Genomic DNA, 18,269 nt, shown 5'->3' on the forward strand with positions numbered 1-18,269 from the left:
CTTTTCTTTTAACAGTTTTAAATCTCAGTTATTGTGCGCTCTTGGAGAGAGTTTCATCGTCTTGACTATCGTAACCAAACAGGACACGCAGTTTGAATGCTGAATGGAGGATGACAGACAGCCGCAGCGGAGAGAAGAGTTTACGTGAACTTGAATTTAATGACTTAAATATTAATCTGTACCTTACAATGAACTATGGAACAGTTTCAGAACACTTGTACTTTGACTTTATGGTGCTTTATAATGTGTTTGTGCTTTCGTGGGGCTTAACAATAACACAGAATAGTATACGCACAATATCGGATTTGGATCGGTACATTGCATTACACCAAATACACAAAATAATGTTCTTTTTAGCAACGTCATATGACCCCTTTTAATACACTTAGTGCATTATCTATGTACTAACTAGGTATTAACCTAGAATCTACCCCTTAACCTAACCTTTACTCAATTTTATTTCACTCAGTACTTTCCTGAGGAAGTACAATGTAAGTGCGCGTATAAAATAAAGTGCAACCAAAAACATGATAATATCATAGTACGACGTCCAAAAAAAAGGGTGTTACAATGGTACTGTGTACAAAAATAACATGGTACGTGTCTAATAAAACATGATAATTCCATAGTACTTTTTGCAAGCATTCAGTTCCATTTAATTATGGAATGCATGTGTGAGAGTATAATAACCCTACTTCAGTTAAATGTTTTGTTCTCTAAACCATATAAGACTCTCACACACACATAACCAGTTCAGACATGTGCAGCTTTGTGCTCTACTCCAGTTTACAAGTGTGCCGAGTGTTTTAATGATCTCCTAACCCCGGCAGCGTGACTTGATTAATTTTCTTGCCAGGTACACAAGAGACATCTCTGCTGCTTCATGAAGGTCAAGTCCAACCCAGTTTTGTGTGCGGCCAGGCGATGCTTCCGTCTATCCCTTATCTCGTACTCAGGAAGCTCACAGCTAAACACCACGACAGATTATCAGGGCTATCTGTTAACAAGAAGTGTTGCAAATGATGAAGATTAACAAGACACATCAATCAATGCTAGCGAACGTTGTGTTTGTGTGCGACTAGAGCCTGAATGCCGTTGATTGCACCACTGAGTCTTATCTCAGCTGTAAATCTGCCATCTAATCCTGAGGACTTCCTCCATAGACCTCCAGTCAAAATGAAGCACGGCAAAAACAAGTCTTACAAGCATGCAGTCTGGCCACGTGCCATGGTATTGTCCCGCACCGAGTCGTTGTGCGTATGAGCGTATGTTGGGCTCTGGTCCGAGTCTGGGAGGTTTGCGTATCTTCTATGCAAGATAAATTGGTTGCATTCTGAGGTGATGTGTGTTAGGTTGGAGGTGTGTGTGCATTTAGGTGTACGTGCTGAAGGGGTGGTGGAGAAAACTAAGGAATGTGACGAGCTATTGTGAAATATGACATGTGCTTAGGCCTTCCTTCCTCTTAGCCCACAAGCAATCATGGGTAGAAATGTGGAAGAGGCTACGTTTATACTCATTTTAGGTGTACGGCATTCTGGAGAAATGTCATGCCATTGATATATTCGGTGGAGGTTACCTGGGGATACTCCGTCACCTTCCAACCCTCCCTTTCTCTTTCTATTTAGCGCGCTCCCTCTGCCCTTGGTTTTTCCGTACGCACTGCCAGTATCAAACAACCTCCCAAAGCGATTTCCTCTCAAAGAAATGCATTGTATTATAAACGTTTGCCCTCTCCATGTTTCCGTGGTCTGCCGAGATAAGACGGTTTGAGAGGAAGGACCTGCAGACAGGGAGGAAACCACGGGCAGAGAAAACAAATGAAATATTGCAGCCGTTTCGCAGCCCTCCAGAGATTGGATTTTATTGGCTACTTCCTGCAACCTTGAGATGTTTGCTTTTAGTTTCTTGGTCCATTTTTGACTAAGATAAAACAGTTGAGCGACGTTGGTGTGTATGTATATATACACCCCAGTGGAGTCTTTTGTGGTAACTTGGGAATGTTTACTTGTGTTCAAGTACCTTAGTTCACCGGCTCTCGTTTTATTCATTGAAGGATAATGTGCATCATATTATCAAAAGTTTGGTGGATTTTTACAGGCAAAAAAGCTTTATTCTCTATTGTCAATAGTGTAGCGTTGTATGAAACAGCTCACACAGAAGTCACTTTCAAAACAAGCAGCTTTCTGTTAGTCCTGTTGCAAAATCTGTGTAAGGAAACCTTTCACCCTCGTGTGAATTTGTATAGAAATGACTGGATTTTGTGAACAAAAATTTGGCAAAATTCATTCTCCCATGTAAACTTTGCATTTGTTCACAAAACTTTTGCATTCTCTGTCAAAAGTTTTGCTTCCTCCGAAGAAACTTTGCGTTTGCTTGCAAAAGCATTGGAATATATCAAGATTTTACTCCCAAATCATGTTCCTCTCCACCATCAGCTTTGGATTTATTTCTCGGGGGAATGCAAAACTTTGTGAGAAAATAACAAACTTGCTTAAAGTAATAGTTCACTCAAAAATGAAAATTACTCCATGATTTGCTCTCCCTCAAGCCATCCTAGCTGTATATGACTTTCTTCTTCAAAGCCACTTTCGTGAACACACTTACCTGTACACCAGTTAGCGGAAGCTAGAGATTACTGTTAATAATATATTTATTATTATTATTTTATATTATATTATTTATTATTTATAAGATATTTTTCTTATACAAATGCATCGATTCACTTCAGAAGGCCTTTATTAACTCCCCAAAGCCGTGTGGAGTACTTTTTATGATGGATGGATGCACTTTTTGGGATTCAAAATCTCGACCCCCATTCAGTGCCATTATAAAGCTTGGAAGAGCCAGGACTATTTTTAATATACCTCCGATTGTATTCGTCTGAAAGAAGATATAAGAAGCCATATACACCTAGGATGTCTTGAGGGTGAGTAAATCATGGGGTAATTTTTTTTTTTGGGGTGAACTGTCCCTTTCTCACTTTGTAGCATTAGATTTGCATTGCCAATCCTGTGAAGGAGCTACCCCATATTAATGCCTCAGGTTTGATCTTCTACAGAAGAATTCTTCAAACTATAAGCGTTATGTTTGGCTGCTTTGCCTCAGAAAGAGCCTAACTTATAGAAAGCCTTGGTGGTCACACTGTTACTGGCTTTGTGATCTGATGTAGATCAGAAGAGAGGAAATCACTAATAATTCTGCTTCCTGATTGCATTGTTTATTTGCACACGCTATTTTCTTCAATCTAGCATCACTAAAGGAAATGCAAATGCAGGTAATGTTATGAACATAACCACAAAAGTATTGCCCAATCATTTAATGAATTACTGCTGCCATGATCAATCAAAAAGCACATAATTTTAACATCAAATTCAGTTTTACCCCCAGCTTCTCACGGGTGATATAACATCAGATATTCACCCCTGATTATTCTTTGTAATGCTGCCATAATCTGGCCTTCAGATGTCAAAACTTTAAAAAAGAAATAAAGCAAACAGCACAGCTATGAAGGTGATTAATTTTTAATGGTAGTATTCGTGATTCACAGAGGCAGGAATGAGAGGTTTGATATGCAACTCTGACAGACTAAGTATCGATCAGTAGTTTTGCGCTCGCTTGGCGTCTCTGACTCACGACAGCAGATGGCTTGGACGGCTTCAGGAGGTTGATTGCGGTTGCCAGATTGGACCGATTGATCTTTGTGCTAACAGCTAACTGTAAAGTTGGTTAGTTCAGCTGTTGGCCTAGTATCTAGCTAATGTACTTGGCTTCATGCCTAATAATGGACTCTGGGTTATTGTGCACAGAGGGTCCCTTTGTTGGCTTGTTTGACGTGTTTTGTTTGGGTATTTACCCACTGATTTCCTGTTAGGTTGAGGGTTGGTCTGTGTGAGTGTGTGCCAGGGCATTCCTGAACCTCCTCCCCATCTCCACACGGAGCTCCGCAGTGACCTAAAGACTGCAGGCACCCTTATCATTAGCGCTATGTAGGGAATTTGCCGATATTTCAAGAGCTGGATGTGCAGTGTGGTAATAATCTTCTTGTATTTGTGCCCATGTGTTTTGTTTGTGAATTTTGTGTGGGTGAGAGTGTGAGTACTTCCAGTGATTTATTAGTGGTGTAAAAATGTCCCATGGTTTGGTTTCAAGCTTGGATCAGAGATGTGTTGGTGTGTGAGAGTTTGAGTTGTTATATGGTATTTTATGCCCCTTAAGCTAGCTAACCGCAGCTCAGAATGCAGGGCCTCTTCGATCAGGGAAGCAGTCCAGCAATCAAAATCCCAACCACAGTAACGCCTGGCAGCTGATTGCAGCGCTGCAGCACCATCCAATGCCCCACATCCAGAACCCAACACTAAAGGCCTCTAATGCACTGCAGCACTAGTAATACTGCTAACCTTCTGCTGCGAAGAAAAGCACTTAGAGCGAAAGTTAACCCGAAAATTAAAAATCTCCCCTTATGTCGTTCCAAAAACTTTACTTCTTCTGTGAAACATAAAAGCAGATAATTTAAGAAATGTCTCAATGATTTTTTGTCAATACACTAAAAGTCAAAACTGTTTGGTTTACCAGCATTCTTCAGAATATATTATTTTCTTCTTTCACAGAAGAAAGGTTTAAAACAGCAGGAGGGTGAGCTAGGTTTGGATGTCGAGAACCAGTTTCATTTTAGAATTGGATTTAGTGCAAGAAGATGTGAAAGAGAAGTCAATTGGGCACTCTTACTCTGTTTTCTGTGCTGTACACACATCAAAAACATGCACTCAAAAAAGATGCCTGTCGTATAGTACAGAATATTTTGTACTTAAATAATCTTCTTGCGCTTAAATAATTACACAATTTTGTTATTAAATTATGTCATAACCTCGTAAACACAGTCAGTTTTGTCTTTAGTGAACATAAACAGTTGTGAAAAAAATGCATTTGTATCAGTATATTGGATCTGTGCATTAGGTCTTAAAGTGATAGAAGCCTATACCTGCTGCTGTCTGTGCAATTAATGTTAAAGGATTAGTTCACCCAAAAATTAAAATCTGTCATTAATTACTCACCCTCGTGTTGTTTCAAACCCGTAAGACAATTTAAGAACAATTTAAGATATGTTTGCTGAAATTTGATGGCTCTCTGACCCTCCCATAGACAGCAAGGGAACTAGCACGTTCAAGGTCCAGAAAAGTACCAAGATGACAAAGTAGTCCATGTGACATCAGTGATTCAACTGTAATGTTACGAAGCTACGAGAATACTTTTTTGCGCAAAGAAAACAAAAATAATGACTTTATTCCACATTTTCGTCTCTACTGCGTCACTTGTGGACGCGCGTTTACGACAGTACCATGACGCGAGCGTGTGGTGGTGCCGGCGCTGACCCAGATCCGGCGTGAACGAAGGTCTTACGGGTTGAATGATGAACGAAGGTCTTACGGGTTTGGAACAACACGAGGGTGAGTAATTAATGACAAAATTGTCATTTTTGGGTGAACTATCCCTTTAATTCAAGAACAAAAGAAGAAAATCACTCACTGATCTTGACTGAATAACTTGTAACTAAGGATTAATCTATATTTTATTTCTAAAAAGAAAACTATGCAGTATTATTTTACATTGGATTACATTTGATTTAAATTTCTGCACCTTTCTGTTGTCTTATTGTTTCTGTTTTAAGATGGGTGGCAACTAGCGTTAAGGTTCAATACTGCCACCTACTGTCTTGGATTATGTACGATTTTATCAAATGTGTAATATTAACATGATATCTATATAATTTTTTTAAAATACCCCATTTCCAGACAGACAAAACGAAAACACAGTTTATTAAAGGGATAGTTCACCCAAAAATGAAAATTCTGTCATTAATTAACCACTGATGTCGCATGGACTATTTTAACTTTTTGAATGTGTCAGTTGCGTTGCTGTCTACGGAGGGTCAGAAAGCTCTCGGATTTAATCAAAAATATCATAATTTGTGTTCCGAAGATGAACGAAGGTCTTATGTGTTTGGAACGACATGAGGGTGAGTAATTAATGACAGAATTTTAATTTTGGGGTGAACTATCCCTTTAAGCTTAGCTCACACTAGTGGACCGACTCTTCTCGTTCTGTCGTGTTTGACTGCTAGTTCATGTCTGTTAGCTTTGAGGGCGTATATAAGTGCTACTGTACTTCCTGTACTCAAAGTGGACACAATTCACTTTTAACAAATATTTGCTTATAAAATATACAATTTAAATATAACATTTTCAATAAAATGTACTTTCTTTTTGCGACAACAAATATTGATGAAATGACACCTGTTTATGATCAGCAATAACAAGTAGCAAATCATGGTTCATGGTTCTGAAATCCAGCCTACCTGTGTTTAGATGCATTCATAGTCTCTGACAAGCAAAAGAGCATGAATAGCAGCAGCCAATGAAATTGCTAAAGGAAAGAGCCAAGACTTAATGCATAAAATGGCCTTTGCTTACCACCGATTCCATCTGTAACTGATAAGCTGTGCTGCCCACGTCTCCCACTGTCTCATTCATATTTTTTTTTTTGCCTTTTTTTTGCCTTTTTCCGTTTTGTGTACAGCCCCAAGCCCATTCTCCATGTTGTTTGTTGACATTAGTGGTGTCTGGTGCTCTTCAAGATTGGGAAAGCACAGATGTCACTTATCAATGGGAAATGTGCTTTGAAGAACGGCTACAGTGGTGCTCTATATGAACAGTGTGTCCACTAATGCTCTATGGATATATTCATCTAGACAACAGAGAACTGTTTTGAATTAACGCTACAGTATGAGAGTTCTGTGGAATAGTTTACGCTTTTATTTGCTGAAATAATTCTAGATAAAAAGGATTTATATATAAAATATACTTGCGGTCAAAAGTTTGGAATAAATACGATTTTGTTAATGTTTTGAAAGAAGTCTCTAAGGTTCACAAAGGCTGCATTTATTTGATCAAAAAAAATACAGTAAAATCAGTAATATTGTGAAATTTTGTTACAATTTAAAATAACTGTTTTATATTTTAAAATATAATTTATTCCTGTTATATCAAAGCTAAATTTTCAGCATCATTACTCCAGTCTTCAGTGTCACATGATCCTTCAGAAATCATTCTAATATACTGATTAGCTGCTCAATAAACATTTAATGTAGGGCTGCACGATAAATCGCAAGCGATATTTAACGCGCATCTTGTCAGTAAAGCCGGTTCTGTAATCAGCGGTAAATCTCCATCACGTGCGTGCTTTCACATTGAGCAGTATTAACTAAACAGAGCCGTTGTTCACAGACAAGTTGCGCAAAATTGCATTGTGATTTTATATATATATATATATATATAAATAAAATGTTTTGCTGCAGGAGCTACATATAGACACACCTAATATGTTGTGTTTTTAATTCTTTGAACAATTTTAATGTTAATAATTTATAATATTGACAATGATATTGTTGTCCAAAGAAGAGAAAATATATCTGACAAGACTTCTATATTGTGCATCTGTACTATATGATGAGCAAGTCATCTTCATCTCTCTTTCTCTGGCAGATGACAGTATTTCTGCGGCGAGCACATCAGACGTGCAGGACCGCCTGTCGTCTCTGGAGCTGCGGGTGCAGCAGCAGGAAGATGAGCTGACGGTGATGAAGGCCGCGCTGGCAGACGTGCTCAGACGTCTGGCTCAGTCGGAGGACTCCGCCGCCGCTGCCAAAAAACAGCAAAGCAGCAAAGGTAACCTAGCACTGCAATGTGTGTGTGCGTCTTTGCCTCCAGTGATCCTCGCACTGTTTACATGCAGGAAGTGTAGGAGCGCAGCCAGACCAGGATCTGTTAACAGTTTCAATCCAGCATTGACCCACGGCGCTGAACGTTTCCATTTGAATAGAAGCTGTGTGTGTGTGTGTGAACGTTTGTGTGTGTGAGTGTGTGATCTTGGGTTGGCTGCTTGAGGGAAGGCATTTTAATGTTTGACCATTAAAACTGACTTCACTTTGTTCTCTGTTTAACACACCGTATAAAACACACTGGCTGCCTCGCGCCATGTTTCTCTCGCTCTCACGCGCACACGTATACAACTTGTGTATATTTAAACTTTATGCAGCTTAAAGTTTTTTGATGTTAAAATACTTTTGTCCTTTCCTGGTTTAATATGTAATAAAGACTAAGGATGACTTACGAAGAGTGTAAAAAGTGTGGCGCTGACAATTTTGCTCTGTTTGTTTGAGCGGCCCAACATGTTGACAGCTTACTCAGCCAATGACGTTTTGGGCGGACTACCTATTAATCTACTATTAACCACAGGTTTTTAGAAGTATTGAGAGAAACAGTAAATGTTTCTTGTTCCATTAATGTTTAAGAAAGTAGTATGGCAATAGTTGTCCCAGGACCTCATCGCGTTGATTCCCAGTTATCATATTGTAAATAAGAGCATTATTTTGGCATCAAATTTAGTGTAAAATAACCCTTATGTTAGAAAAGGAGTGTTTAAAATACAGAATACTTTCTATGCATACATGTCAAGTCAAGTGCTTTGCAATGCATTGTGGGATGCGATATCTTATGTAGTATTCCCTGCTGTATATTGCATGTAATGGCAAATATAGCTGGTCATTCAGGTATTCTTTAAATAAGGAATTTTTCATACTATGTACATGTTGTTTTAACAGAAAAAAAAGAAAATGGCAGATGTGGTTGCCAGAATAATTCAGTAAAATGTAAACATCTTTACAAAGCAACCTGTACATTTTGTAATTTACAAATAATTAATTAATAATAATAATAATAATATATAAAGGTGAATAGATATATGATGCGTATTGATATATGGAAGGTGTACAGTGTCATACACACAAATACAAAACACAATCGTGGTAACATATGACTATAAAATAATGGGGGAAAAACATGAATTTATCAATTTAAGATTCAAAATAAAAATCCTATTGTTCATTACTGATAACATAAACTCTTACAAATAATTAATAATAATATTAATAATATATAAAGGTGTATAGATACATGATGCGTATTGATATATGGAAGGTGTACAGTGTCATACACACAAATACAAAACACAATCATGGTAACATATGACTATAAAATAATGGGGGGAAAAAACATTAATTTATCAATTTAAATAATTGTAAATTATACTTTTTTACTTCCAAAAATTGTATATTTAACTATGTTTTACTGTAAAATTACATGAAGTGTACAGTTAGGATGAAATAGTAAGGGAACTATTGTAGATGCAACAGAGATAAATGAAACTCTAGTTTAAATGAGTTTGGAGGCCTTTTTATTAGTTACTTCTAGAGAGAAATTAAGCAAATACTGGACACAGATGTGGAATTTTAAGTGTTGAGAGCCTGTACATAGGGGTGTGTGATATTGACAAAAAATTATATCTCAATATTTTCTGGGATTTTATCGATAATGATAATTAGACGATATTTTGCTCAGTGTGTTGTTGTGCTGGTACCTTAAGGACTACTGTGGACAGCTGACTCCTAAAGTTTTTGATATTCTTCATATTCTGTGTGGTGGTCAGTTCACACTGATAGAAATTAATCTTTTCCAATAAGTTTAAACTGATTTTTATATTTTATGGGCATTTTTACCTTTATACAGTAAAGCTTTAGAAAAGTGTCCATTATCTTTTGAGTCAAATTCTTACGTTTAATCAGTGAATTAGAATAATACGACATTTGGGCTGTTACCAAGCAAATGGAATCAGTATCAATAAAATTCATCTTTGCAATGCAGAGGAAACACAGAAGTTGCATCTGAAGTGGCATTTAGATGTATTTACACACTGTTTAATGCAAGACATGAATGCATTTAACCTGCAATTACAAATGCATACTTTTTTTTATATATTAAACATAAAACATTGAATACTGATATTTGAAATTACTTAAATAATAAAAGATACTTTGAATATGAAATCGCCAGCAAGTCACTGTTAATAAGTGAGTCATTGCGATTGAACCGAATCATTTAAACTAGTCATTCATTCAGGAACGAAACACCGTCATGCTGCCCAGAGACGCAAAACAGTGCTGTGGCTTTGTTTTGAATTATTTTTGTTGTCAAAATAGCGCAAAAACGGGACATATAATGATTTTTGCAAAATACTCAATAACATCAAATCGCATATCATTAAAGGGGTCATATGATGCGATTTCATTTTTTCCTTTCTCTTTAGAGTGTTACAAGCTCTTGGTGCATAAAGAAGATCTGTAAAGTTGCAAAGACTAAAGTCTCAAATCCAAAGAGATATTCTTTATAAAAGTTAAGAGTTAGCCACACCTACCTAAAACGGCTCGTTCGAACACGCCCCCACATACCTACCTCACTATGTGGGAAGATTTGCATAAAGCCCCCAAATGTTCACGCAAAGAAAGAAAGCGTAACTTTTATTCTCGCTGTAGTATTGTTGACGCTGCAGCCATGTCCTGAAGACGCTGTGTGCTTCATTGTGAAAGCGAAACTACTTTGTTTGGTCTTCCAAAAGAGGACGATATCCGCTTCGCCATGCCTAGAGCTGATCTGTGCTGGTCGCTGAGGAAATACATCAACTTAGTGCTGTGGATCACCGGATATGCTTTCACCGTTTTCACCGCTCCTTCGCCGGGACCGCCGTTCTCGACCCCGCCGCCTCAGCTCACTCTTGCCCGGCTTCAGCTCACGCTAAGCCGGGGCTTTCGCTCACGCTAGGCCGCTGTGTGCTTCGTTGTGAAAGCGAAACTACTTTGTTTGATCTTCCAAAAGAGGACGATATCCGCTTCGTCATGCCTAGAGCTGATCTGTGCTGGTCGCTGAGGGAATACATCAACTTAGTGCTGTGGATCGCCGGCACATTTTATGGAGGACTGTTTACTGATCCTGGAAGAGTAACGTTAGACTAAAATGCCGGCAGTTCTGACTCACGTAAGTACGTTTTCATTTAAAGGATTTGCCACTGATGATTCAAACGCGAGTTTTGGGCAGTGTGGAGTAGCACTTGTTGTTTGTCATTTCTCTGATCACAAATGCAGACAGGGTTTTATGTTTACGCAACACGATGCAATGCAACAAAGATGCAGAACGGAATTATTTTTGTTGTCTGAATTATTTTTGTTGTCAAAATAGCGCAAAAACGGGACATATAATGGTTTTTGCAAAATACTCAATAACGTCAAATCGCATATCATTAAAGGGGTCATATGATGCAATTTCATTTTTTCCTTTCTCTTTAGAGTGTTGTGGAAAATAATGTGTTTTTTTTTACTTTAAACCGCATAAACACATTTCATTACACCAAATACACAAAATAATGTTCTTTTTAGCAGCATCATATGACCCCTTTAAAACAACATTTACGATATTATCGCAGATGATATATATCGAACACTCCTAATAGTATTAAAGTCTACATTGAAAGGCTGTGCATTCGGTTGTAAGCAAATGCTTAGTGTTTGCGTTAAAACTAAAGTATGCTTTGGACTTTATTTTCATCAGTATCTGATTTAGCACACGTCTTCATTTTCTCTTTAAAATTAAAGCTGCGAACAGACATTTGTACTCAGAAGTTTACATTTATACAATCCTTCTTATAAAAAAAATATATATAAAAAGGGCTTGTAAATGTATGAGCGTAACGAGAGTGGATGAATAAAGGGAATGATTTACTGTACATATGAGGACAGGAGAGATTGAAGAGCTGGAAAATCTGGCACTGTGTTCTCCCCATCCATTAACTCCACGACGCGACCAAAGGTGCGTTACACTAGACCTCATGTTCCAGTCACTCCCATTCACAAGTAATTCTTACCATTTTACAAAGATTGCTGGGTTGGATTTCCATTTGTATGTCAGATGATAGGCTTTGGAAAAAATAGACTTGAGTAATTATACATATTAGTGTACAAATGTCTCCAATTAGACCAATGGACAGATTAATGAATGTTTTACTCAACACAAGCAATAGCAAAGAGCAGTTTGATCACAATGAAATATTTTACAGCAGAACAAACCTAGAAAGATTCATATTCATTATTAAAATTTCCATGACTTTAGAAGATTTTTCTCAGACTTTTCCAGGCCTGGAATTCACTGTTATTTCCATGTTTTTGATTACTAAAAATACATTTTTGGAATATGCGGAGCCCAGCACATGACATGCACGAAAAAATAAATAAATCATGCGCACGATTTACTAATTTGTTCCCTCGATGTACTAAAATGTGCGCACGATTACTATTTGTTCCCTCGATTTGCTAAATCGTGTGCATGATTTACTATTTCGTTCCCTCGATTTATAAATTGTGCGTGCGATTACTATTTCGTTCCCTCGATTTATAAATTGTGCGTACGATTACTATTTCGTTCCCTCGATTTGCTAAATTGTGTGCATGATTTATTATTTCGTTCCCTCGATTTATAAATTGTGCGCACGATTACTATTTAGTTCCCTCGGTTTATAAATTGTGCGCACGATTACTATTTCGTTCCCTCGATTTATAAATTGTGCGCACGATTACTTTTTTGTTCCCTGGATTTATAAATTGTGCGCACGATTACTATTTTGTTCCCTCGATTTGCTAAATTGTGCGTACAATTTACATTTTAGTACATCGAGGGAACAAATTAGTAAATCGTGCGCACAATTGATTTATTTTTTCGTGCATGTCATGTGCGGGTCTCCGTAGGAATAGACAGCATTGTTATTTTTTTTATACATTTTTATAAATATTTTATTTTGTATTATACATATTATTATTGTTTATTTAAAGTCTAGTGTGATGCAGTTTAATGTGTGTGTTCAGACATTTGATCTGCTCTGTGTAAAGGAGCCGGTCATGTGACAGACACGAGGACTGCAGGGGGTGCTTGAATTTCTGCCTTTAAAAACATACAGGGCTGGGCCTAGAAATAATTTTACCAAATGAAAAGGAAAAGAAAGCAAGAAACAACAATTCTCAGGCAGTGAGCAGTGAAAATGGGCAAAACGAAACCAAGCCTCTAAACAAAATAGAAATTCAAGCCTTGAACGGCAATTGCAAGACAAAACCATCAGAAAGAAGGCCAACCTCTGACTCAACACAGAACACAGCTTGGACAGCTACACTGCTCATTCTTTATTATGACTGTTTTCCACATTTTACAGTAATAGTCATCAAAACTGGAAGCTAATAGCCAAAACAAACCTCAAAATAGTGATATTATTTATTATAAGCATGCAGAGCTCTGTCCTTACTAAAAAGACGTGTCATAATATGAAGGTCAGATCATCCTTCCTGAGTCCATGACTGAATTTTTTATTTTTTTTTTAAACATGAAATGTATCAGTATCCGATTGAATCTTTATTGTGAACACACTGAAAAAAGTGTGCATTCCTTCTAAAAATCTATTTGTTAAATTAAATTTGATATGTCTGCTTTTCAGACTTCATCTATTTGAATTGAACAATTACTTTGGATCTCAAAATAGCTTCATGTTTAAGCTAGTTGAGACTGGATTTCACCAATAAAGAGAATGTGTTCCAACCTAATCCTGCAGTCAAAATATTTTATCTTTGTTTTATACACTACTGTCAAAAGCTTGGGATCAGAAAGATTTTTTGAAGAAATTAATACTTTTATTTAGCATGGATGCATTAAATTGATCAGAAATCTACGTTTCTGATCAAGTAACGACATTTGCGTCCCACTTTATATTAAGTGGCCCTAATACCGGTGTACTTACATAGTAACTAGATGTGTACGTAGTATGTAACCACAGTGTAAGTACACATTGGTACATAGTATCTACAGCTGTAATGTTTGTGTAACTACACATATGTAACAACCCTCCGAATGGTATGTGTAAATACAAATGTAATTTGTGGTTACATACTACGTACACATCTAGTTACTATGTAAGTACACAGGTATTAGTGCCACTTAATATAAAGTGGGACCGACATTTGTAATCAGCAAAACCGTTTTTTACATTGATAAGAAGAAGAAATGTGATAAAATATGTGACACTGAACAGTGGAGTAATGGTGCTGAAAATTCAGCTTTGCCATCATTTATTCAGAATATAGTAAAATGAATAAGTTATTTTAATTGTAATAATATATTACAATATTGCTTTTTCAATTTTCAGATTTGATCAAATAAATGCAGCCTTTAAGAAATTTATTTCAAGAACATTAAAAATCTTTTGAGCAATAGTGTGTAAAGTAGGAGTTTATTAACATTTAATCTTACTGCTATTAATATCAGTAAATTTATCATTTAAAATAAATTATTTACTTTCAAATGTGCATTTCTGTGGGACAAAATATGCATTTTTTTTAGGACTTGCACTTACATCATGCTTTTTTCTGTTTATTAATTTTCATTGTGTCAATATGATGGTTGCTAGTTCTCATTTTTCACATTTTCAGTCCCTGAATGAACCACATTTTCTTTCCACTGCCCATATTTACTCACTGCACCCACTATGACCCATTTTTCTCACTTTTACTCCTCCATTTCTCTTTCATTCTCACCCTGCTGATTTGAGTTTCAAGGCTGACTCACTGCTCCTATAACATTCAATCCCCCTATCTATTCCCCCTCATTTCCCATAATCCCCCACACACTAGTATCTTTCCCCAAACTCTCAGTCTTTCCACTCAAATCCTCTCCCAAACCTCAGTTTATCCTTAATCAGCTGCTCTCTGGACAATATCTGTGAAAGGGCTCTATTCACTGAGGAAAAGAGAAGCGCTGGTTCCTCACAAACTACTTTTCCCAGTTACAGACGAATGCAACGATTGATTTATTTTTGTGATTAATCTGATCTGACGCATTTGGCATATCATGAAATACGTTTGAATTGATTTTCACAAGCTGTCTGGTTCAGTAAGGCAGGCTGTTATTGAGGTGTTTTATTGCTGTTAAGAGTGTCTTCTATCATATGAAGTACACTGAATATGATTAAGAGTGACTATATACGTAAATCCAGCAAATTGTCCTGTATTTTGAGCATGAAAGTGATGGAGAATACCAGTGGTTTTGGTGACGAACAGCTAGTGACAGGCTTCTGATGGAAGGCAGATAATTCCTTGGTTTCCTGTTGGAGTGAGGTCACATGAGGACTTCCTGTGCGGCTGTACTGACTAGACACGCACACACACACACACACACCCATACAGTATCGTACACAGGAAGAAGATCATCTTATGCTTGAATGCTCAGTCTCTGTCCATGAAAGCCAGTGCTCTAAACACACGCATTATTCATTTCTTTGATGCAAAGAGCATGATCTGTTGTGACAGCAGTGGCAGCTTCCAGTAAAGTCACTTATTACTGAGACACAAATCTGAACGATTAAGTTTCCTTAATTATAACAGTATGATGTTGAAAATAAAAGCTAGTGTAGTTTGTTTGACTTTCACTGTTAAACATGTAAAAACAGAATTTCTTAATGACTGCCAAACGTCCACAGAATCACAACGTCTGCAATTCGAAAGGTTTGAAACTTCTCCTACCCCATGCATGTTTGTTTATTAAATATTTTGGCTAATTTTCAGCTAGCAGTAATGGGGCCAAAATGTAATATGACTTTGTCAGAATATCATTTTAAATTCAAAATGTTTTCAGTGCATCAGAGTTCTGTTCCTAAGAGCCTGAAAGTGCACTTTTCCCTTTGTGTGTATGTGTGTGTGTGTGTACTAATAATCCTGGTAATAGGTATAATAATAATAATAATAATAAATAATAATAATAATACTGTATTTGTATATTAGTAGTATTTGTACTGCTATTATCATTGTTCTTATTAAAAACTAATATTGTATAACTGAATAATAATTAATTCAACAACAACAACAACAATAATAATAATATTAATAATAATAATAACTAAAACAATACTGTATTTGAATATTAGTAGTATATTATTTGTATTGATTATTATTAGCAATAAATTGCAATATTAACATTAATTCATATTAGGCATTTCATCTGTGGTATTTTTGAAAGATCTTGTCTTTGCTGTTAGTTAGCACATGTTGAATACAAAAGCTGGAATGACAATCAGTTGTTTTATTTATTTATTTCAATGGGCAAAACAGTACAGTCCATTTGCAAACATACTGGTAGTTCTAATAAATGTCGAATCAGCTGATCATCAAAGTAATTGTTCATTGCAGCCCTAGCAATAAAGACAATATACAAAGACTTGCAGATTCTGCGTGGAGCTGGAACTGTTTTAATTTAAGAATAAACCTAGAACTAGATTAGGGATGTAACGGTATGAAAATTTCATATCACGATTATAGTGACCAAAGTTATCACGATTATCAATATTATCACGGTTTTGTTAAAATTAGATGAACATGTTCAAAAAGAACTGATACACACACTGAAAACATTTCAATAAGTTTTATATTTGAAAATCAACAAACAACGATCATTAATGTCTTAGATCATTAATGCACACTAAATATTTCTAAACATTCAAATTAAATTTAAAAAGAAACATGCGCAAGGGAAATTCTAGATGAATGTGACCTGTGGTTGTTTTGTTTTTTTTGCGGTGTTTTATCTGGAACACTATAGAGAAAGGTTTGCTGAGGTCAGCCACACACTGTGTTTTTGTTGTGGGCTAATGGAGGGTGAAACAGAGCCATGTGGTACTGACATCGCATCACCGCCTCCTAAGATAATATACACACGCGTAAGCGTGCCCCGGGGAGAAAAACAATTAATCGAATCCACCACGCAAGGCCTGCACAGGCGTCCGCCTCTCTCACAAAGCAAAGGGGTCAAAGTGAAGCGACCGGTGAGCAGCCAAGAACCTAAATCAGACATTTCCACATGCAGGCCATTCAGAGAGAGTTTTAAATAGCATGGCTGATGCAAACCATTGCAATCATGGCACTGACGTTTAGCGTGAGAACACCAAGCTCAACTGGACACCTCAGTCTGTTCTGTAAAATCCAAAATGCTAGTTTAACACGAGTCAGTGTGTCTCCGCTAGGATCCAGACATCTGAGACTGCTTCTGTTGTTTATTCGTTCTCATTTAATTAAAATAGAAAATCAATCACAGCTTTTCATTCTGGTCTGGTCTTCACTATATATACATATTACATACATTTTTATATACACCAATCAAAGGTTTGGGATTGGTAAGATATTTTATGTTTTTATATGTTGAAAGAAGTCTCTTTTGCTCACCAAGGCTGCTACATTAAACAAAAAATAGAGTTAAAACAGTGAAATATTATTACAATTTAAAAAAGCCATTTTCTATTTGAATATATTTTAAAATGTAATTTATTTCTGTGATGCAAAGCTGAATTTTCAGCATCATTACTCCAGGCTTCGGTGTCACATGATCCTTCAGAAATCATTCTGATATGCTGATTTGCTGCTCAAGAAAACATTTCTTCTATATATATATCGATATAGACTGATATGAAAAAAAAAAGATTTGTAATATTTTTTTGGCCATATCACCCAGCCCTACCTCAGATGATGCCAACCCTGAAACAACACACAAACTACCCAATTTTGCTATAAGTTTGATCGCAACATATAATCATTACTGTTAATAATGTTCACCGTCTGTTTGATTACATGACATTAACTAACCGCATGATTTTTACCGTACATTTCTGCCATATGGACATCAACTTGACATAGTCACCACTGATAAGCTACTACTAAATATAATGTAGAAACTTGAATTTTCTGTAAAGCTGTTTTGCAATGATTTGTATCGTGAAAAGCGCTATACAAATAAACGTGAATTGAATTCTTATAATTATCAGTGTAGAAAACGCTTTATGATGTTGCTATGGTGACCCATACTTAATACAATATACAGAATGAATGTCATTGGACTGGATTAAAAAAAAAAGTATTTTTATGTCAGTGGTACTGTAATTAAAATGGACTAGTAAATCAGTTGACTAATCCAGTTAGCATATCTGGATTGCTGCTTTATTTAAGCCAGACTCTTTACAGTCTATATTGTCATTCTCTATTTCCTGACTGTTGATCATGTTCAATTTTATGACTTCCAAGCATTCAAAAGTCATAGAAATCAATAGAATCTGAAGTCACAGAAGAGTCTGGAAATGTCTCTGTTGAATTCAAATCTTATATTTAATATTTAAATTCTATATATTCTGTAGAATTATATATATAATGTATTTAGAATCTTATATAGTTATGTTCAGCATTACAATATTCATAATGTCTTATGAATATTCATACAATATTCTGTACATGAATTTGGTAACATTTTACAAAA

At 36.3% G+C, this 18,269-nt stretch overlaps 1 protein-coding gene across 1 annotated transcript in view; it reads left to right on the plus strand.

The window, feature by feature from the left end:
* LOC107739484 (echinoderm microtubule-associated protein-like 4) overlaps positions 1-18,269 on the plus strand; it is a 66,209-nt gene that overhangs the window by 13,873 nt on the left and 34,067 nt on the right. The window contains exon 2 of the mRNA XM_016551611.1: positions 7,539-7,721. Within this exon, the coding sequence (XP_016407097.1) occupies positions 7,539-7,721 (183 nt within the window). The remainder of the gene's footprint in view (positions 1-7,538; positions 7,722-18,269) is intronic.

Source organism: Sinocyclocheilus rhinocerous, unplaced genomic scaffold (genome assembly GCF_001515625.1).
Source record: "Sinocyclocheilus rhinocerous isolate Xijiao unplaced genomic scaffold, SAMN03320098_v1.1 scaffold345, whole genome shotgun sequence".
Taxonomy (NCBI): Eukaryota; Metazoa; Chordata; class Actinopteri; order Cypriniformes; family Cyprinidae; genus Sinocyclocheilus; species Sinocyclocheilus rhinocerous.